The sequence below is a fragment of the Strix aluco genome, chromosome 4, assembly GCF_031877795.1.
Source record: "Strix aluco isolate bStrAlu1 chromosome 4, bStrAlu1.hap1, whole genome shotgun sequence".
NCBI classification, from domain to species: Eukaryota; Metazoa; Chordata; class Aves; order Strigiformes; family Strigidae; genus Strix; species Strix aluco.
The window spans coordinates 94,851,877-94,873,327 of record NC_133934.1 but is presented as its reverse complement, the minus strand read 5'-3'; the positions used below and the strand labels follow the sequence as shown (position 1 = coordinate 94,873,327).

The 21,451-nt window shown below is 43.9% G+C and overlaps 2 protein-coding genes across 4 annotated transcripts in view; one reads left to right on the top strand and one right to left on the bottom strand.

The window, feature by feature from the left end:
* Window positions 1-144: 144 nt before the first annotated feature.
* VTI1B (vesicle transport through interaction with t-SNAREs 1B) lies at window positions 145-17,210 on the top strand. 2 transcript variants are annotated; one of them, XR_012623274.1, is made up of 7 exons: window positions 145-330; window positions 5,629-5,687; window positions 7,894-8,085; window positions 9,404-9,577; window positions 11,419-11,480; window positions 12,540-12,816; window positions 16,776-17,210. XR_012623274.1 is itself a non-coding variant. In XM_074824418.1 (6 exons), exons 1-6 carry the CDS (start codon window positions 216-218, stop codon window positions 12,634-12,636), a joined length of 699 nt encoding a protein of 232 aa, XP_074680519.1. In that variant the 5' UTR covers window positions 145-215; the 3' UTR covers window positions 12,637-12,924. The 2 variants fall into 2 exon arrangements, 1 of the variants encoding a protein (XP_074680519.1); XM_074824418.1 differs by lacking the exon at window positions 16,776-17,210 and having other exon boundaries at window positions 12,540-12,924.
* Window positions 12,914-21,451, bottom strand: part of ARG2 (arginase 2) — a 25,130-nt gene continuing 16,592 nt past the window's right edge. For both annotated transcript variants that reach the window (XM_074824416.1, XM_074824415.1), the window contains 5 exons: window positions 20,853-21,012; window positions 15,972-16,066; window positions 15,746-15,850; window positions 14,154-14,290; window positions 12,914-13,245 (listed from right to left, as the gene is read on the bottom strand). In XM_074824416.1, the coding sequence (XP_074680517.1) occupies window positions 13,040-13,245; window positions 14,154-14,290; window positions 15,746-15,850; window positions 15,972-16,066; window positions 20,853-21,012 (703 nt within the window). In that variant the 3' untranslated portion in view covers window positions 12,914-13,039. The remainder of the gene's footprint in view (window positions 13,246-14,153; window positions 14,291-15,745; window positions 15,851-15,971; window positions 16,067-20,852; window positions 21,013-21,451) is intronic.

Below are 21,451 nucleotides of genomic sequence, written 5' to 3'. Positions count from 1 at the left end.
ATGCGCGGTGGCGCCGGAGGCGGCCCGATGGCGGCGCGTGGCGGCCCCGTCCCACGGGCAGCGGGCGGCGGCGGGCTGCGCGCTGCGCGGGGCTTTGCGGTCGGGCGGCGCCACGGGCGCCCAGCTCCGCGGTGGGAGGTCCCCGCCGCCGATGGCGGAAGTGGCGGGCGGGGGAGCGGCGCTGCGTCGCGTCGCCGAGGGGGCGGGTGTCTGCCATGGCGGGCCGCGGCTCCGGCTCCTCGGAGCATCTGGAGCGGCTGCACGAGATCTTCCGGGGACTGCACGGAGACCTGCGGGGCGTGCCCGAGCGGCTGCGGGGCAGCGCGGCCGGTGAGGCGGCGGTGGCCGTCCCTTAGTGCGGGGGGGGGGAGCGGGGCGCGTAGCGGTCGCGGGACGGTGTGCGGGTAGCGGGCTGGGCTGTACCGGCAGCGGGGCTGGGCCGACCCCTCCGCTGCGGCCGCCTCTCTCCCCGTCGCTAGGGACGGGCTGCCCCGGCGTCGCTCCCTGCCCGCGGGCTGCCGGCCCTCTGGCGGGGCTCCCCCGCGGGCGGCCTCTCCACCCGGCAGGGCTGTTGCAGGGGCGGCTGGAATGTTTCTTCAGAGAGAAACCTGTTTCGACAGCCCGGAGGGCAGAGTCCCTTGAAGGAAGCCGGCGGGTGGGGGAGGAGTTTACCCAGGCAGCGCATCCTTGGAGGAGGCCGGTGGCTTTGCTAGGCCTGGCTTCACTGTGTCTTATTTCTGTGTTGCTGCTATATTCTGGTAGCTTTGCTCTCGAGTATTAGATCTGATCGTGCAAAGCCCCAAATATATAAGTAGCGAGGCGGGTGTGTCGCTTTATTCCTCTGGAACAGCTCCTCTCCTCTAGCAAATTTCAAGTCCGTAGCCAAGCGCTGCTGTGCTGGGCTTTCAGTCTCGTCTCTGAGGAGGAGTTGTTACTTGGATGTTATTTCATTCTGTCTCTAAGTGAACTAACTACACTGCCGTGCTGTGGGTTTTTTCTGGTTTTTTGGTCATTGTTGGATGTCAACAATGTAAAATCTCATCGGCAGAATTAATAGTAGTTTTTATGATTGCAACGGTCCACAACCATTTGTAGACTTACCGCAGAAGATTTGCGTTTGTTTTAGAAGCCTGGTTTGTGCCCTACCTACCCACAGACTACAAAAAACTATCTGTCAAGCTACACAAAGTTTTATTAGAAGCAAAACCCGATTTTATAGGTATTCCTTATATGATAGCAGTGGGTAAAACACTCTGACAGAACACTTCTCTGTAGGACTTGGCATTGTGCTTCTAAGTCAGTTCTGCGTAATTGGCAGTAATCTGAGAACCGGAAAGGGAAGTGATCTGACAAGAAGAATTTTACCAGTGTCACCAAATCTCTTTGATTAAATAGTTCTTTAGATGAGAAACATGATACACAGTTATCGTGAGCTGCTGTAGCTCAGCTTGGGTTTTGTACTACAAGAACGAGTAGGGGCTGTCAGCCACGTTCTGCAGTAGTCTTGTCATTCTCCCAGAATTGATCAATTTTGTGTTAAGGTGTAAAATCTTAAAAAATGTTTTGTTCAGAATATACCAGTCTGTGCTAGATAACACAGGCTATGCAAAGCTTAACATTCTGTTTTTTACTCTGGCTTTCTGTTTAATGAGTTAAATTCAGAGTTACAGTCCTTGTCATCAGCATTTCCAGAAAGTTTGGTACAAGAAACATCTTCAGACCTGCAAATGGCAACTTTCAAAGCTGACTTAATTTCACTAGTGGTCAACAAGAATAAAAACCATAAAAGAAGAAATACCTTTTCTTGTAGGAAATCCTTATTTCCTTGTAGAAAGGAGGGTGGTCAGGGTTCAGCTTCTTGGTGAAGTAAAGCTTTGTTGGGTCTCCATGGAACTGGGGTAGCCTTGAGCAGTGGGCTTAAATGGAGTATTTAGAGGCAACAATTTTTGCAATGCTTGTAGATTATTTTTTTTCAACAGATTACAAATAATTACAAACTGATTTTTCAGACATGCTATGAAATTTTAATATGACTGTTTTGTTCTTTAAATTTTTTGCTGCAAAAATCCTGGTAATATTTTTGAAAAGTATTTCTAAGAGAGTTTAAGATAAAGTCAGGAATTTGTCCATCTGATAAAGGTGTTCCACTCTCCTAACGTGCTTTGCTTGCTTCTTGCACTTATGGGGAGGGCGGTGTATTTTTGTTTTTCGAGTTACCTGGTCCTGAAAACTTCAGGAAGCAATAAAAGATACCTTGCATACAATCCTAAAATGATTGACAGACTCCAAAACTTGAGGGAAGACAGAATCTGTAGTCCTTGAGGGGCAGAGGTTTGGAAATGCTGTTTCACTCTATGTAAGCAAGATAATAAATCCCTAGCTCTAGGAACAAATTTTTTCCTTTCAAATTTGTAACAGCTAAATTTTAAACAGCCTGGATCTTTACCAAATATAGATACTTTCCTCTAAATTAATTCAGGTAGCTGTACTTTTCAACTGGATCTATTTCTAACTGATTGGAAATTATGTCGACTGGTTTGGGTTGGAAGGGACCTTCAAGATCATCCAGTTCCAACCCTGCTGCCATGGGCAGGGACACCTTCCACCAGACCAGGTTGCTCAAAGCCCCGTCCAGCCTGACCTTGAACACTGCCAGGGAGGGGACAGCCACAGCTTCTCTGGGCAACCTGTTCCAGTGCCTCACTACCCTCATAGTGAAGCATTTCTTATATCTAATTTGAATCTGCCCTCTGTCAGTTTAAAACCATTACCCCTTGTCCTATCACTACACTCCCTGATCAAGAGTCCCTCCCCAGCTTTCCTGTAGCCCCCTTTAAGTACTGGAAGGCCGCTATAAGGTCTCCCCAGAGTCTTCTCTTCTCCAGGCTGAACAACCCCAACTCTCTCAGCCTGTCCTCACAGGGGAGGTGCTCCAGCCCCTGATCATCTTTGTGGCCTCCTCTGGACTTGCTTGAGCAGGTCCATGTCCTTCTCATGTTGTGGGCCCCAGAGCTGGACACAGCACTGCAGGAGGGTCTCATGAGAGCAGAGCAGAGGAGGAGAATCCCCTCCCTCGACCTGCTGGCCACACTTCTCTTGATGCAGCCCAGGATACAGTTGGCTCCTTGCTGGCTCATAGTCAGTTTTCTATCCACTTGCTCTCAATCTGCCCAGCCTGTATCTGTGCTTGGGATTGCCCCAACCCATGTGCAGGACCTTGCACTTGGTCTTGTTGAACTTCATGAGGTTTGCACGGGCCCACCTCTTCAGCCTGTCCAGGTCCCTCTGGATGGCACATCCCTTCCCTCCAGCATGTTGACCACACCACACAGCTTGGTGTCATCAGCAAACCTGCTGAGGGTGCACTCGATCCCACTGTCTGTGTCACCAACAAAGATGGTAAACAACACTGTTCCCAGTATTGATCCCTGAGGCACACCACTCGTCACTGCTCTCCACTCGGACATGGAGCTGTTGACTACAACTCTTTGAGTGTGACCATCCAGCCAATTCCTTATCCACCAAGCAGTCCATTCATCAAACCCATGTCTCTCCATCTTAGAGACAAGGATGTTGTGCGGTGTCAAGATAGATCAGTTAAATGTTGATGAGCGTGTGGGTAATGTTACTGTGACTTAGGTACTTACTGCATTAAAAAAGTTCAGTGCACTTTGAGTCACAGTTTAATCCAGAGTGATATGAATTAAACTGTTTGATATATTCTGGCATTTCTGTTAGGCCAGATCCAGTATAATGCTTTCAAGCCACATTGCCTGATTTCTTGTTGGCATAAAGACAAAAAAAGTCTCAAGCCATTGCTACTTGACTTTTGGAAACTAACATTTCTTTGGCTGCTCGGTTATAAGTGCGTTGTTGTCTTAATCCTCTTGGGGGACAGAAAGAAGCTTTTTTGGTACTGCACCAGGTTTCAATTAGTTTGAGACAGCAGTTGTTTTAAGAGGGCACTACTTAAATCGGATTAGTGAAATGGCCTGTATGAAAGAAAATATTGACTTCTGAAGGCTGTTTTCCTGCAGTTCATGTCCATGATTTCACTTACAACCCAGCTACACAAATAATTGCATCAGCACAAATGTACATGGTGGCAAGTCATGGAGGAAGTTGAGGAGAGTGTGTTTAGGAACCTTGTAAGTCAGCATTTCTTCCTGAATAAACCAGGGGTGTGATACCAGCTAGTGTGTCATATATTAACAGTCATAACGTGGCTTAGTCTGCAATAATTCCGTGTGCTACTTGCAAGAATAGCTTCTTGTTAGATGATGATTTTTAATTCTGTCCTAAGTTCTCTACAGTTCAAAATCTGGGGCTTAATATGAATTTGAACTGAAAAGGAAAGTCTACAGCTTAGGCATGTTGTGTATGTGAGGGGAGCTATAGAAAAATATTTTGGTTGCTTCAGATTTTGTTTCCTATTCTCTGTTGAGAGCTCAGTGGTTTAAAAACTGCTTCTTCTGCAGAGGACCATATTTACAAAAAGGTATTAAGTCGTTTTTTTGCTGCAACAATGTCTTCATAATATTGTCTTCAAGTTTAATCAAATTGGAGAAGTTTTACCAAGATGATTGTCTGCATTTTTTGCAACCCCAAATTTTATTTAAGATTGACTTATTCTTTCCTGAGAGGGACGAACTAGGCTGATGTGTATTTATCAGACTTCTGATAGGATTTGGTTTCATTTGCAGTGCTCTACAAGAGTCCTCTGGTGGTCGTCTTCAGGGCTTTTGCAAAAGCTTAAAAACCATACATTTTTGCTCCATTGAGAGTTTCAGAATTACACTTTCAATGATTGTGGATATTAGAGAGGTATGATAGTTTTTTAACACATGCAAAATACATGTCTTAAGATTTTGTTTAAAAATAGGGTAACAACAGTGAAACCCATCCTTTGGCTTCCAAAGCCCTAGGTACAAGAGTCTTAGCAAATGACTGTCTTAGACAACCAAAATGTATAGTTTTGTTGGCTGATTCAAACAACTGATGTCATTCCAGAAGAGGGAAGCATTTGGGCATTAATCCGTGAACCTGAGGTGATACCTTGGTGGGATCTTTAATCTCTGAGTACTCTAGAATGCTTATCCTGGGTTACCCAGTTACTTTATGACCACTAGAATGCAGAGTGCCCTGTCTGCCAGGAGCTTCAGGGCTCACTTGGGAATGTAGATTGACTTGATGTTCTGTTCAAATCCAAATTATAATTTGAGCCTTCAGTAATCTTGCCAAATGTATGCAAAAAATAAGAAATATTTGTGAGCTGTTTACCAGCATGTCCTCTCTGTTATTCTTTCATGTTGACTGTTTTTCAACACACAATTCTGTCAGTGGAGATTGGAGGATAATAGGTCAGAAAAATATTTGAAGTTTGAAAAATTACTTCTTTTGTCTACCAGAGGTAGTGGCCAGCATTTGGAAGGGTAGTTTCTGCTCTCTCCCCCCACACCCTTCTGAAAAGTTGTCCTAAGAACAGGCTGTTCCTCTTTGAGGTAAGTTTTGACCTCAAATACTCTCTGCAATCAGCCATCTGTGGCACCTTCCTTGTCTATAATGGGTTGAACTGGAGTTCTGTTATTTCTCTATCGTTTATCTGACATACTACTTTTTCTTTTACAGAGGAGAAGAAAAAATTAGTTCGAGAATTTGATGAGAAACAGCGTGAAGCAGATGAAACGGTAAGCATAAGTCTAGGCTTCTGGCCTTTCTGACTGGTTGAAATATTGATGCCTTAAAAAGGACAGTACTTCCAAATTTTTTTTCTTTATGGATCCTATTCTGGCAGGCAGATGTTGTATTTTTTTAATGTTTGATTAACGGATCTGATAGGTGTGTCTGTCAAGACTGTTGTATAGATCTATATACATATTGTCCTGGGTTAGGCCCAGAGGGCAACCACACAACTGCTTGCTTGCCCCTTCCCCCTCAGGAATGGGAAAGAAAAAAGAAACAAAAGGCTCAGGAATCGAAATAAGGATAGAGAGGGATGACTCACCCATTATGGTCATGGGCAAAAGACAGACTTATTAGGGGAAGAAAAAAAGAACACCAATTTAATTCAAACATTAACAACAACAACACTTACCAGACAGAGTAGGACAGTAAGAAGCATTACCACATCTTAAAAACACCTTCCCCCCCCCCCCCCCCCCATCCTTCCCTTCTACCCAGGCTCAGTTCTGCTCCCGATTTTTGTACCTCCTCCCCCCGCCAGCAGTACAGGGGACAGGTGAGTGGGGGTGCGGTCAGTCCTGCCACTCCTTCCTCCTCAGGGGGAGGACTCCTCGCATTCTTCCCCTCCTCCAGCACAGGGTCCCTCTCACAGGAGACCGTCCTCCGTGAACTTTCTCTGATGTGAGTCCCTCCCACGGGCTGCAGCCCTTCTTGAACTGCTCCGGACCGAACTACAACAGCAGGGGCTTCCCACAGAGTCCAAGTGGCTGCTCCGGTGTGGCGTCCTGCATGGGCTGCAGGTTGGCATCTGCTCCACTGGTGACCTCCATGGGCTGCAGGGGGTCCTGCCCTCTCCCCACGGGCTGCAGGGGGTCTCTGCACTGATGCATCTCCCCCCCTTCATCCTCCTTTCTTGCACTGACCCCGGCATTTGCAGAGGTGTTCTCCTCACAGCTCCTCCTCACAAGTCCCAGGTTCCCCTTCTTAAATACATTATCACAGAGGTGCAGCCACTGTCGCTAATTGGCTCAGCCTTGGCCAGAGGTGGGTCCAACTTGGAGCCAGGGGAGCTTCGAGAAGCTTCTCACAGGGGGCCACCACTGTAGCCCCCTACCCCACTACCAAAAAACCCATTACAGACACAAACCCAGCACGTTCCGCCCCTCACCTCTGTTAATCACATGTTTAAGATCTATATATACAGATACAGACAAATACTCTTACAAGCTTTTTTTTTTTTTATTTGCTGGGTTTGGATATTGCCTTCCCTGTGTTGAACAAAGGAGAGTGATAGAGGTGCAATTAAAATTACTAGAGATTGTAGGGAGGGCATGTAGAGAATCTGCTGCTTTTTTTTTCCCCCCTACTGTCTTTTTTCATGTTGGTCTTAACCTATCTGATCTTTCTATAATAGTCTGATCGTTAAATATCAGGGACCTTGAATATTTGAAACCTCTATTGTGTAGGCTTCCTGGACAGCAGGTGACATGGAACAGCACAAAAAACTCCATGTGACTTGTCTTTTTAAGCAAGACATTATGGATTAAGCTTTCTTCTCATATTAATGTGCTGTTAGGCTGTTTTTGAGTCACAGCTGAACATGATGCTTTATTACTCTAACTAACTGAGGTTTATTGACCTGCATCTGTGTAGGTGATGTATGAGATGTAGAGCTCATATTGTGAGAGAGCTCATATTGGCAGACAGCTTTCAGCGTTGTGAATATAAAACAACTGTCACTGAAAGCTGGTATGAAAATTCATGCATCCAAAATCTCGGAGTCTACAAACCCTAACTAGTTGCCAGGCCCAGATGTTCAGAGTGTGAATTTAGTGGCATGCCTACCTATGCGATAAATGTGATGAGAAGCTGATACCATATCCATCCTATAAATGCTTAAACTAGATGAAAGTGAGAACTGCACAATTTTGAAGTTACGGAGTGATGTTTCAGAAAAAATCAAGCATTTAAGCTTGGCAATTTTTTTTTTTCTTGAGGCACTGTGTATCTGAAAATGCATGTGGGCTGAACAGCTTTAGGCAGAATGGTGCAGTTGATAGTAGATGAGGGGTATAGGGTTTGGGGTTAATCCTCCTTGCCCAATTACATAAAAACATGTGAATCCCTTCATCTGGTGGTGAGCTTTGAATATAGGTGCTCCTAAGAATAGATCTGGTGCTTTAAAAATAAACACATTTTCTTTTGTTAAAGCTGCGGGAAATGGAGGAAGAACTGAAGTATGCTCCTCTGCCGTTCCGCAACCAAATGATGAGCAAAATCCGGGCGTACAGAAGAGACCTCTCCATGTTCCAGAGAGAGCTGAGAAGCACAGATTTGGGATTGGGCCCTGGAAGTCAAGGCGATATAAAATACGGAATCTTCTCCACAGAAAATGAACAGAGTGTGAGAATTAGATATAAATTTTATTTAACACTGCTGTGATTGTTTAAAAATAATATTCCAGGTATACTGTTTACAGTGTTTCTACTTTAATCCACTTAGCTTTTGTGCTTGTATAACTCCCTGTATATCTGTCTGCATGTAACATGAATATCTCAGGGAGGAGAAGGAACACTTGGAACTCAGAGAGATTTTCTGTTCTAAAACAAAGATATGAGTATAATCAAAATGGAACTCCTTGAATGCCATGCGCTTAGTAACTTCCACAACATTCTGTACTGAAATGCTTTATTTAATCATTCCCCTACAGCAGTGAAAACACAAAAGTGACGCTACTGACTGAGAAGAAAGGTTAACTGATCTACTTCTGGTCTCCAAAACTAGCAGAGTGGATCATGCACCTTGTATAGGTTCTTCAGTAGAATTCTCTTTTAAGCAGTCTCAGTGTAAACAATTTCAAGGAAATACAAGAAGCCATGCTGGAGCACTTTGTTCACTATGGATGTGCTGCTCCAGTGCAAGAACACACCAATCTTTGTTTACCAGATATGCTAGTGAGGCTGAATCTGCTTATTATCTTCAAAGTGTTGTCATCTGGACAGAAAGTTCACAGAGGTGGGTTTTTGTTTGCCTGCCTTAGATAAGGAAGGTTTGAGGGAGGCTCTTTGCTTAGTATCTTGTTCTGCAGTAGCTTGGTAAATTTTTGCATTTGATTCCTGTTGATTGGTTTGTCAAAAACCTGAGAGCAGGGTGGTAGATTAGGCTTTCTGAAGCTTAAGAAAATACTTTAGTTTGAACTACCTTTTGACCCCAAAGTCAGCAAACATTTTTCTTATCCTCTAGCCGAGGCTACTGGCATGAAAAGAGGATCTTTGTTACTTAGCAATCCATCTGTTAGTGCTGTTTGTTCCTAATCCTTTTGACTGTAAACTCTTAATGATCTCCCTGGCAACCAACTGTGAAGTCACAAATAAGACTGAATTTATATACAAACAGAAGGAAAAGTTAGCATCTGGAAACCAAAGATGATATTTTCATGTAAATGATCTTTGATGGAAAAGTAAATTGTTGCAAAGACAGTTTTTTGTAACTGCTTTAGCTGTGTGTCCTTCTTTTTCAAGGTTTAACCAGATTTTGCCATAATCTTACAACATGAACAAGAACTCTTTCAAAATTAACTGGGCTACATCAGCTAGCATGAGAAGCGTGTAGAGCTAACACAAATGGATGGCCTGTGGAGTCACGGCCTAACTTTTTAATATGTCAGAAGCCTGATACCTCTGTCTTTGTGCTTAATCGTTAAGCATATGTTATTTTTCAGACTCATCTGCAGTCACAGAGGGTGCTGCTTCTCCAGGGAACAGACAGCCTGAACCGAGCCAGTCAGAGCATTGAGCGCTCGCACCGAATTGCTGCTGAAACAGATCAGATTGGCACTGATATAATTGAAGAACTTGGGGAGCAGCGGGAGCAACTGGAGCGCACCAAGAGCAGAGTAAGCAGAGAAGCTGTGGGCATTGTGTTGAAACAACCTGATGTTAGCCTGGGGGACTGTGCGCCAGTAATTACTCTCACAGCCCTCCCTAGACATGGTAACCCAGGTGGTGTTTCTGCAGACCAAATCCAGGCTGCCACGTTTCTATGCTGTGCTCATAAAAGGAAAATAGTCACTGTAGAAGGGCCCAAAGCCCTGGCCAAACGTCTGCTGCCGTGTCTGTGCAAGACTGGGTATTAGACCTATAAACCTGCTAAAAAAAAATAGCATTACTGAAAAAATTAGATTTAAAAAAATTGCTGAGGAGTTGCTCACCACTGGATTACTAGTAAAGGTTGAGATTTGGGAGGCAGTTACCAGGTTCTTCTAATGAAATGGAATTTAATTGAAGCTTAATTACTTAATTACTAACCTTCCAATATTTGTAGGTTAGCTAAGGAGGGGGAAAGTGGTGTCAGACAAGATGCCTGTTCCTCATCCTTGGGTCAAGCGGCTCTGCTTCTACTGTGGAAGCTTTAAAGAAGTGGTTTGTTTTGTTTACACACCTGTGCAAAACTAAGAATTTTGGGTTTTAAGTAACAAAACTGATGGGATTTTCTGTGTGTACAAGGGCTCCTGAGTGTAAAGCTTTTAGGTGAGTGACTTGCAGGGGTAGGGCGAGTTTGGCAAGTAAGGAGGCTCAGCCAGAACGAAACACATACCCTTTCTCTTGGGAGTTGTCTCATTGTAACAGAGCCTGCAGCTTTTTCATTTAAGTAGTTTTTGGATTTCAGTCAGAATTTTATTTGCTCCCAGATTTGGGTTGGAGATCAGGAAAGGAAACATGATCTTAAGATTTATAGGTATAGTGTTTGTCTGTTCTTTTTCTGATTAAAAATATTACAGCCCTTCAAGCATGTCAATCTATCCACAGATTGTTCATGAATCTGTGGCTTCCATTGTGAGCCTTTTAGGCATCGTATTGCTGAATTGTAGTCACCTTGCATTCCAACTAGAAGCAGATTTCCTTCTTGCTTGGTCTGCCATAGCAAAGATCAGAAATCTAGCATGTTTTGGCTGGACTTGGTAGTTTTCTTCCCAGCTTGTCCAGTCTGTCTCAGTGCAAAGTGACCAGTTCTGCAGTTGGGGGCAATAGCTTAAATGACAGAGGAATTGTGCGGGCAGGCATCTGCAGTGGCGAGCGAGCGACCTGGCTTACCTTTCACTTCCCTTGGAGGTTTGAAGTGGAATAGTGGAATCTTACCTGGAGACCTCCAGATACATCATAAATCCTGACTCTGTGAGACAACAGCTTTCTTAGTTGTCTGTAACCTCACTTAATTACATGCTGCTTAATAGCTGACTGAGAAATATTTGACAGTTCATTTCTGAGCGTTACAAAGCTGAAATGGATCATCTATTAACAGAGCTCACACCCGCTGGGTCACTTAGACCTGTCAGTGCAACGTGGTTCTTTCTTTGCCAGAAACTGAACAGCATTTCAAATGGTTCCAGATACGCACTGGGGAGAACAGTCAGTATCATTTCTTCTGGGTCAACAATTAGAATAATGAAATTTAATGAAAGGAGCTAATACCAACTTTCCAATATCTGTAGATTAACTAAAGGGGCTGAAAGTAATCCTAAATTGCATATCTTTGTATGTATCTAAGGGAGAGTCATTATTTCCTCCTTAGAAAGCTCGTATTGTGTAGAGAACAGTGTTGTCTCTGAATTTGGAGCATATATGGTTGGCCTTGGTCCTGTTAATGGCAACAGTCAACACCAGCTACTTCCAGGTGCATCTTTGCAGAGCTGCTGTATACTTGTTCAACTGACAGATAACTTTTGTTTCTCCTTAGTTGGTGAATACAAGCGAGAACTTGAGCAAGAGTCGCAAGATTCTACGTTCTATGTCCAGGAGGTGAGTAGCGACTGACTTGGAGCAGCACTGGGCAGTAGCACTGTTGCCTGCCGGTTTCAGGCAAAAAAATAAAGAACAGGGTGTCAGCGGGAACCGCAGGGAGGTTTTAGGGAATGTGTAAACAGAATGTGTGCCCATCTGCAGATGCTAATTTGTGTTTTCTCCTCTCTGGTAATTACGTAATGGAGTACAGGTAGTTGAGCACTACTGAATTTGTGCTGCTTGTTTAGGATAATATGGGGTCTTTAACCATCCCTCATGATATTGTGGTGAGCACATAAGCAAGTTCCACCGCATTGCTAATGGTAACTTTAGATGCAACTCCTTGTTATTCAGGTTGGAGGAAGCTGTGCCATAAATCCCTGCGGCACTGAGCAAGTCAGATGTCTGATGACACAGACAAGTCTGTGGAGCCCACAGTAATGCTGTAGCATAGCTGGGCTGTCATAGGGGAAACGCTGACCCTCACCATACACCAGTTGTGACTGCTTAAGTGTATCTGCAGTTTCTAAACTGTGTGGTTTAATGATCCCTATAAACCAGTTCATGGAGTGTATTTCCAGTAGGTACTTCTGGCCTAACAACCTTTCCTCCTTTATACCCATTGCTAAAGGAAGTTACAGTAACAGTGTCATTTCAATAGTAAAAATACATTATTAGTTGGAGATTTTATATACTTCAACTACACAGTTCCGAGTCAAAGCACCACTGTGTGGGCTTTAGCACAGGAGTTCAACTGATCTTTTCCTCTTTGCTTAATTGAATGAGTAGGCACATACAGAGCACAATGATCTCCCTTACATGGGGCAGGGGAAGAGGAACAGAACTGCTACTGTTGAAGTAGAAGATTTAAGCAGAATTTCCAGGAAAACACGAGTAGGAAACTACTGAGTGTGTCCCTTCCTGCTTGTTAAGAGCTATTCAAATTGCACTTTGTGGTCTAGCTGAAACAGGGACTATATTTATTGAAGGTAAGATGGTGATCAAATTATCTAGAATCTGCTTTCATAATCAAGGGAGAAAAAAAGCTATCTTGGATTTTTTATTTTTTAACTCTAGAGTTACCACTAACAAGTTGTTGCTGTCAATTATCATCATCCTGGAACTAGCCATCCTGGGAGGTGTGGTCTACTACAAGTTCTTTCGCAGCAGATGAATTTTCACGACCAAGATGAGCTTTTCTACTGCTGAGGAACTGGCTGGGCTGTCTGTTCCCTCTGACTGTCTGAGGATTGAACTGTCTCATGGGACAGCAGGTTCAGCTGAAACTGTACTGACACTAGAGGGACAGAGAAGGGGAATAAAAGGACAATGCAGAGACAGACTTGAACTACTGGTAAGATTAATCAGAAGGTAATAAATATTTTATTGTCTCAGTTTGTATATACTTCACTAAATGAATAAATCTTGGTATGTAATAAAGTAGCCACCAATCAGTGGAAAAGCTAGTTTATTTAAAAACAGAGAAGTTAACAGTATTTGCCAAGTGTTGACAATCAATCCACTCAAGTGCCTCAGCAGAGCTCTGTAATGTCCAACGTACCCACCACTTTGAGTTCTTAAATCCTCACTTGCTCTTCACTGTCAGATTCATCTGGAGAACTGGGTGTTGGGAGTTCATCAAAAGCAGTGTGCGCTCCTTCCCTTGTCTGCCCAAAGCACGTTGCTATCACGTCGACTGCAAGACTAGCAGTTGCGTTCACTTCCTCTTGAGATGCTCCAAGCAGTGGATTGACTTCAACCATGTCTACAGCTGAAAGCATTCCTGTGAAAATGATTTACAGCTTTGGTACTATGACAAAGGGTAAAGTCTCCAATAGGGTTTCACTGCATCAAGTCTGATATTTGACCTTGTGACCTACTCTACCCCTTAGACAAGTAAAACTGGCCCTCAAGTGAGGGATGAGGTTGTCATTCTTAGATGCTAGCCTGTGGTTTTAATTTGGTTCTTTCTTACATCGTCACTACCTCATTCATGCTTTTAGCATTCAGGAAAAGTAAGTCTGATGTTCTGTATACACTTATGAAAGGAATGGTTTTTAATTTTGTTTTCTCCCAGTCCAAAAACTAGGGGATATAGAATAGCCTCACCTAATGTTTTTTGCCATCTTATTCATGATTCTATTGACTCTGTTGTCTGGTTCAGGTTTTTTTCCTTCTTTTACTGCAATTAACTCATTGTTTAAACACATTAAATAAAACTCCATGGCATAAGGAGGAAAGTCCTCATATGTCAGCTGCAGTGTACCTAGTGAGAGCTTGATTTGTTAGCCTTGAATCCTAGAGTGGGACTTCACACTGTTTAAAATTGTTTGCATCCATTTTTTTTATTCCAGATGCCCATCTCACTCCATGTGGTTAGAAATAGGGGACAGTATTCAGTATTATACAAGATGACTGAGTCATTTTTGGCAATGGTTGTTAATATATTATGTATTTTATTTACTTTTGGTAAATTGAAGTTGTTGATGGTTAAGCTGCTTCCAACACCCGGGTACTGCCCAACCCCAGGACGTCTTTTTCCCTTGCTGAAGGCTGAATTGACTTTGTAGGCACCTTAGCTTTGACTATGTTTATCTTATTATCTAGTTACACGGGAAAAACATAACCAGTATGAGCTCTGTGTAGTGTGTCCTGTCCTTGCTTAGTCCAGTACTGCTGGTCAACTCCTACCTGTGTTATGTATTTCCTCCGTGATGTACATGCCTTCTCTGTAAGTCAGTCCACCTAGAACAGGAGTCCCAGTTGCTGGAGCCAGTGAGGGATCGAAAGCGTCAATGTCAAAACTCAGGTGAATTGGTCTCTGTCTCCTGAGACAGAATAAAACAAGAAAAGCAATCTCAGAACCTTCAACTTTTTCTACATCTATTTCTTACTGTCCTGGCTGATCAGCAAGGTAGTGTCATGCTCCGTGATGCTAAAGGCCCCCACTAAATCCTGTATCATGTCTTATATACATGTGGAAAGGATTTTTAATTTTTTTTAAATATCTTTGGACCCTGAAACATCTCCTAGCTCAGAACTTTCCCCCAGTGCACAGTGGGAGAAGAGAAGTTCTAGTTTCACTCAGCATCTGCTCAGGTGTGATCTGGCTGAAGAGAATTACTTTTGTTCTAACCACCTTAGCTGGTATTTGTCTCTTTACTTGGAAAATGTAGAGAAATGTATGGTATAATCCAGCTTTTTCTCCTTTTGTACAGAAGCCAGGGTGAAAGGCAGGAACATTGATTTGCATGGCCTCTAGGATAGAGCGAGCACCAGGCTTGAGGATTTCACAGACAGCTCATCAGGACAAATGGGGCATTCTGCATTTCTCAGGTCAAGAGCTGGAGGCTGCCCCCAGACTCTGCCATGTAAGCCTAGTTGAGAAAGTGAAGAATAATCTCAAACCTAAACCATTAGTTGCTTACTACATGAAGTCTGGCAACTGATGGCAGCTTAATAAATGGGACAGTGCTTGTCACTCAGAGGAGCTATTTAAGTGGTAGGCTGTGTACTTCCAACTTAATGCAGATTAGCAACTCCTTTACTGGGCACAGCTGGAGCTAGGGAGGGTGAGCACACCTTTAGATACAACAGCACACAGCGCAGATACACGGACCTTGCCCTGCCTACAGGACTCTGTTCTGCCCTGTGGTGCGAGGTTACCCTTCCTAACTGGGATCCTCTCCCCGTGTCCCCAGGCAAGCATGGTTTGCTCCCTGATCTGGGTCCCCAGACGTGAGCACGGTTAGCAGAGGCTCCAGCGTTGACCTGAAGCCAGGGCGTGGTTACAGGGAACTTGGCTAGCTGAACAGCTGCCATCAGGACAGCGTATGTGCACATTGCCTAAGGAAGAAGCCATCAAATGCTTATTGCTCACGCAGTAACAGCTGAATTCAAGTTACTGTCAAGTTGCTATATATTTTGTCAAAAGTTTAATGTATACCCTAGACTCTGAGTGGATTCAAACATCTTGTCAAACAGCAGCAAAAGGCAGAATTCCTCAAGAAACAGAACAAATCCTATAAAACAGAGCCACAACTGTAGTGGCTACTGTAACCTACCTTGTAGCTTTTTGCCAAAGACTGTGAAATGGTTCCCGGTCAAGATGTGGAAGTCGAGGACTAAAGTCTGTGCTAAGACTTTACTATTTACTGGACACTGTCACAGTTCTGTTAGGCCGCCTTCCATCGAGAGTGACCTTCACTTAAATAACTTTGGGGAAAGTAGATGTTCAACAAGTGGATGATACCAGTATTTTAAATCAGGTAATAGTTTCTTACCTGCCCATCAGTTGTTCAAATGTTCTTTCCATAACTTTCTGAATTCCAAGGCGATCAATATCCCTCATGGAAAAATACTGGATGTCATAGTTCTTCAAAATATAGCTGTTAAAATAAAATTAAATCATTACTGGCCTAAGCTTAAACCTAGCAGCCCTTGTGAACAGCCAGAAGTGGAAGGAAGCTCATGATTTCAGCCTTTACAGAAATCCTTTGATCAACTTACTATTCAGCAGGATCCACATCCCTCAAACCAATGTACACAATATCAGATGCTGAAAGGCAGGGCTTTAGCCAGGAAAAGCCAGGAAGTTGTGGTACCTGCAAGCAAAGGTTTGGTATTAGGTTAGTTTAATGACATATATAACAAAACTGGATTTAGTGCTTCCCTCAATTTTATTTATAGCATCCTTTCTCTGTCTAAACAGAGGAACTTCATCACTTGGGAGTTTGTCTTCCCCATTTAATCAGTCCCTACCTTTGCTGTACCATTTTACCAGAGCTGAATGTTAAGCATTTTCCACTTTAAAGAAGTCCAAATCCACAAGCAATAGGTAATTACTATCAGTGAATGTAAGGGGGAATGATGAGAAACCAGATACCCAGATGTAGATCACTTATAAGAGTGCAGGTAATGGTAATGCTGTGTAACTTACCCAGTACATCAGGCTTAAGTGGAAGAATAAAAACCAAGGCACCTCTGTCTTTTTAGGAGAATCACCAAAAAGTCATGCAAACTTTGTTGCAAAAACAATGTTAGAGATGGACAAACGCTGTGTGAAGTTAAAAAAAAAAAAGGTAAAAGCACAACAAGAAGCTGGGCTTCCACCTGGGACTACATCATACTGGTTTTTAACGTAGGACTGAAGAGAGCAGGCCTAGGACAGCAAGTGAAAGATGATGAGGTCATTTTTCAGCTTTAGTGATTACATAGGCATGGTATGCAATTATAAAAATCCTTCAGTTAGTAATATCTTCTAATTTTAGGAGTGCTTTAAATTAACTCAAATTTCTCTTCTTCCTCTCCCAGCTCTGAAAATGGCTACAGCCAACACAGCTGTCAAGCAGCAAGAAGGCTTTGTTTCCCTCTTACACCTCTCAATTACTAATTATATTCTAGTTACATTTGGATTTGTTCTTAAAGGCTATCACACCCATAGCTATAATTACATTGGGATTAAATACACACATGCAATAAAAGTATTTGTTACTCTGGGGCGATGACCTGAAACTTTTCTGCAGTCGTGAATTCAGCAGAGTGATAAATGAATTGGAGACCACTAGGAAAAATAACTCAGGTCTTGGAAATGAAGCTGTATCTGTGAAACCCATCACCATACCATAAACTGAGCATAGTATTGATAATGTTGTCAAATATCTCTAGTATCAGTGATTTAGTAGATTTAATACTGCCATTTTTAATTATACCTCTTCCTCTTTAAATAAAGAAAATGGAATGCCCTAACTTCCTTTGGTAGGCTCTGGTTTTGCTTTGTTGCAATAGAAAAGGAGTTGCTGATAATAAAGCCAAACAGGCATCAGAAGAAGGTGCAGGCATTTTCAGGGTAAGTTATTAATAGCAGTTTCTGAGTTTAGTTTGAGTGGTTCCAGGAGCCCTGACACTAATGCTTGGTTTGAGGAATGCCAGTCAAAGGATTATGTTCATAAATATTTTCCCCTTAAAGCAGCAAAATTATTTTTAAAAGATTTTAAACCCCCTGAAGTGCCCCCTTGCCTTGAGGAGTACCAAGCAGTGCTCCCATGGAGCTCCCTGGGCAAACGGGCAGCAGCTGACCGCCTGTGAAGGGACTGTGCAAGCACCGCCAGGGATGGTTCTACAGCAACCTGGCCAAAAGCTTTATTTTCCTTCCCAGCCAGATGCATCACTTCTGTACTTCCTGTTGTCTGCTGGGGGTGGGTATTGAATTCAGTAGAGCACTGACCAAGCTCATTAGCCCTGGATACACAAGGGATTCTGAAAACAGGTTAGAGAACACCCCAAACTGAAGGACTTGAAACAGCCCTGGGGGAGTTGTTGGCAGTTGTGCCACCTGAGTTTCCGCTGTTCTGTTGCCCCAGGACAGCTCTTTCACAGAATCACAGAATCGTCTAGGTTGGAAAAGATCTTGAAGATCATCCAGTCCAACCATAACCTAACGTTGTTAGGGTCATGCAGTGAACAAGGACTTGATGTGTCTCCAAACCTAACCAAGCAAAGAGACAGTGCTCCTGGCTCAGTTCTCATGCAACCCCAGCGAGGGTTACAGCAGCTGAACGGAGCTGCTGGCACAGGATCAACAACAGTGTGAGCAGGCTGTGCCACCCAGAGAGACGTATGTTACACTACTACCTCTGTCTCACGTCCTCTTGATGGGGAATGAAGAACAAGGTGCCTAGAGGTGCTGGAAGAGCAGTACCAGTTAGTAGAGGTGGGCAATGAATCAGGAAGATAAACTGTAATCATGCAGGCTATTTTGCTCTCGTATCCTCAAAGGAGCTGTTTCTTGTGGTTCTACAAAGCAATCTAGACAGGGAGCCAAGTGCTTGCTAGCCTTCCTGACACTATGAGGTTGATGACCAATAGGCATCAAAATTCCACTTTGGTGGAATTATGGGAGTCCACCCAGAGAAGCACGCACACAGATGTGTCATGGTGGGGAGGGGTTGCTCAAAAACCCCTTCACAGCATGAGTGAAAGCAAGGAAGGAGGTAAGAGGGCTCACCGCTAAATCTCTCCAGTCCTCTCGCACTGCTGGGCTGTGTGTGCTTTGACAAGATCCAGACCTCCTGGAGAACCAAAGTGCAACTGGCTAGTCTGCCCGTCGCTTGGAGAAGTTACGCTTAGCAGAGTGTGGGACTGGAGTACCCTTCTTGCTGGTGGCAGGCAGTTTTAGAATTCAAAAAAGAATCCTTCAAAGCAGTCAGGAGAGAAGGACAGGAAATTTTTTGCTCCTGTTCTCAACAGAACTGCTGTACAGGATGAGAGGGAGCCACAGGCACATGTTCACACACAAAGTTCCCTCCAGCCAGGCAGATCTGTAGCCAGAGGAGCTATTGGCAAAGGTACATTCAACTACTGCAAACAGCCGGTTACACTGTTGCAGAAGCCTCCTTGTACCAGCAGGACAGATGTTGGTTTTCCTACCCTAAACAGAAATACAGTATGGCAAGAAAACCCTCTAAATTTAGAGTACACGCCTGTTTGTGTAGCTGCAAATACAGGTTGAGGGGCTTGTGTTGGATGTTTCTGCACAGGCTTCCTGACAGCTAGAATTCAGGCGGGCTTGGGACGAGATATCCTAACCAGCACCACGCCCAACTAACTCACCTCTATGTGTAGCCTAATCTTATTCTTCCTTCACTACTGCTGCTGGCAAGGGGCCTGATCCCCCAACTGACCCCAGAAAGCTCACAGTATTCTTTTAAGCAGCTCTTAAAAAAAAAAATACTGCTTTTCTGTGCTGCTCAAGAACTGGAGCCCAGCAGACCAGAAATCAACAGCGTATATACAGGAAGTCGATTAAATACTTTTGTCTACTGACAGAAGAGGAAAGCAGCATATCTTGCTCTGCCTTTCTCCTTCCTCAACTATCAAAGAACTTGAATTTGTTCTGTTCTCACCAAGACATAAACTGTTCACCTTAGACGAGCTCCAAAATTTTCTCTCCCTCTTCCTATCTCTCCTGCAAAAGTGGGTGCAGTTGCCACAAAGAATAAAAGTAGCACCCCCTTTAATTTATGGGCAAGAAACTAGAAATACAGTAACCGTTTATTACAGTAACCATTTATATTAACTTTCTCATGTCCTGGGGGTATTTCAAGAAGCCCCATTAATTCTGCATTGCTTTGGGAATTCTAGCATGTTTGAGAGAATACAAGAATAATTAGAAAGAGGAAAGCATGTAAAAGCACCAAATGACTCTATAGACTTGTGGATGGGATTCATTCAGAAGAATTTGCAGGTGAGAAGCAGAAGAGCTTTACCAGCTGATAAGCAATCTCACTATGCCAAACAGGTGCTAACGCAGTGGTATCTTCAATAGCCATAGACATTAAATACGCTTGATCAAACTTTCATCAACACAGCACCCCCAAAATTTATCAGAGAGAAAAAAGAAATCCAAGAGAAACGATTAGCAGTGCAAAGTGCCAGAATAAAACAGAGGCAGGTTTTCTGCAGCTCCAGCATCCATTCTCAACCTGCAGTTGCTGATCCTGCTCCCACTCTCCAGCCTACGGTTCAGCAGAAGCAGCCTGTCCTGTCTAAGTTCCCCTGCAAAGGCCCCCGCTCTTCCAATGCACAAGCTGCTGCCAGAGTGTCTCCAGCAGATGCCAGAGGTAACTCTCCAGGGAGATACAGCCTGCAGCTAAGCCAAAGAGGGTACATAGGCCTTAGGGCAACCTGGTGTTTAGCATCTTGACAGTAGGAAAAACTGGCCATGCACATTCCCCGTGCCCCAGTAAACAGCTCTTTTTGATAATTTGTCCTCCTTCCAAGACCAAAGACTCTTTCCAGAAAGCACCCTGTAAGCAGGTACCGCTGTTCTGATTTGTAATATTTCCCCGTGGAGCCAACGCCAGAGCAACCAGTTAGGAGAGATCGTGCAGGAACAGCCCCTGTCAGGCCCCAAGGTTGTCAAAACATGGAAGAACCAAACCAAGCAGCAGTGTGCAAGGTATGCAGGAGCCAGCTGTTCCAGAGGTGAGCTCAGCACAACTCCCACAGGCTTGGCTGGGGGGAGGCTCCCTCTTTTGCTCAGTAGAAATGCTGCCGTTGCACAGCCTCAGCACCAACTCCACTCACTGCATGGGAACGGCACCTTGGGCAGCTGCTACACAGAGCATGTGAACTGCTTTTCCTACTACCCATGAGGGTGCTAACAAAAAGGAGAGCTTCTTCTCATTCTTGTTTCTAAGTGTGTGCGTTTGTGTATATGTATGTATACATATGTGCCTGTATACACACACAAGTAATATGTATTTTTGCTTGTACTCAGAAAAAAAGGTCTGCATTTGCAGCAGATAAGAAAGCACCTCACACCAGAAGAAGTAAAATGCTCTGAGGATTTCAATGGAGGCTAACTGTACAAGCAAGATACTTCCTTACCTTATCTTGAAGCTCTCTCAAGAGAAATGAGAGAGGTTGTCCGTGGAGGTTTCCAGACTGAGTTGTAAGCGGGGTGTTGATATCAGCATGCGCATCCACCCAGACCACACCAAGGTGTGGGCACTGCCGTGCGTGGCCACTGACAGAACCAAGTGCCAAGCTGGAAGTACAGTAGCAAAGTTTTTAGTCACCATTTCTCCCTCAGAACAACTACATGGACAGTGGAAAGTCTGCAACTTCAGTCAGCAACGCTGTCATGTTTCAACACATCAGACATCCCTGACAATAAAGGGTGCATCCCGTACAAACTGCATGGCATGATTCCAGGAGACCCCAAGTCTCTACAGGACTATACTAGTACTGACAGATGAGAAAGAGCTCTTTTGTCTCTCCACTGTCACCCTTCCCACACTCTAATCTTCACCTGTTCTAGCACCAAATGATCTCTTAGAAAATCCAGTGTGTTCACTCGTCACTTCTGATATTCACCTATTTTTTATTCCAGCCATGACACCTTCCCCCACAATTCATTCTTACATGCCCTACATTCTTCAATCAATTCTCAGACCAAAGCTTAGTGAAAAAGAGATTCACATGTT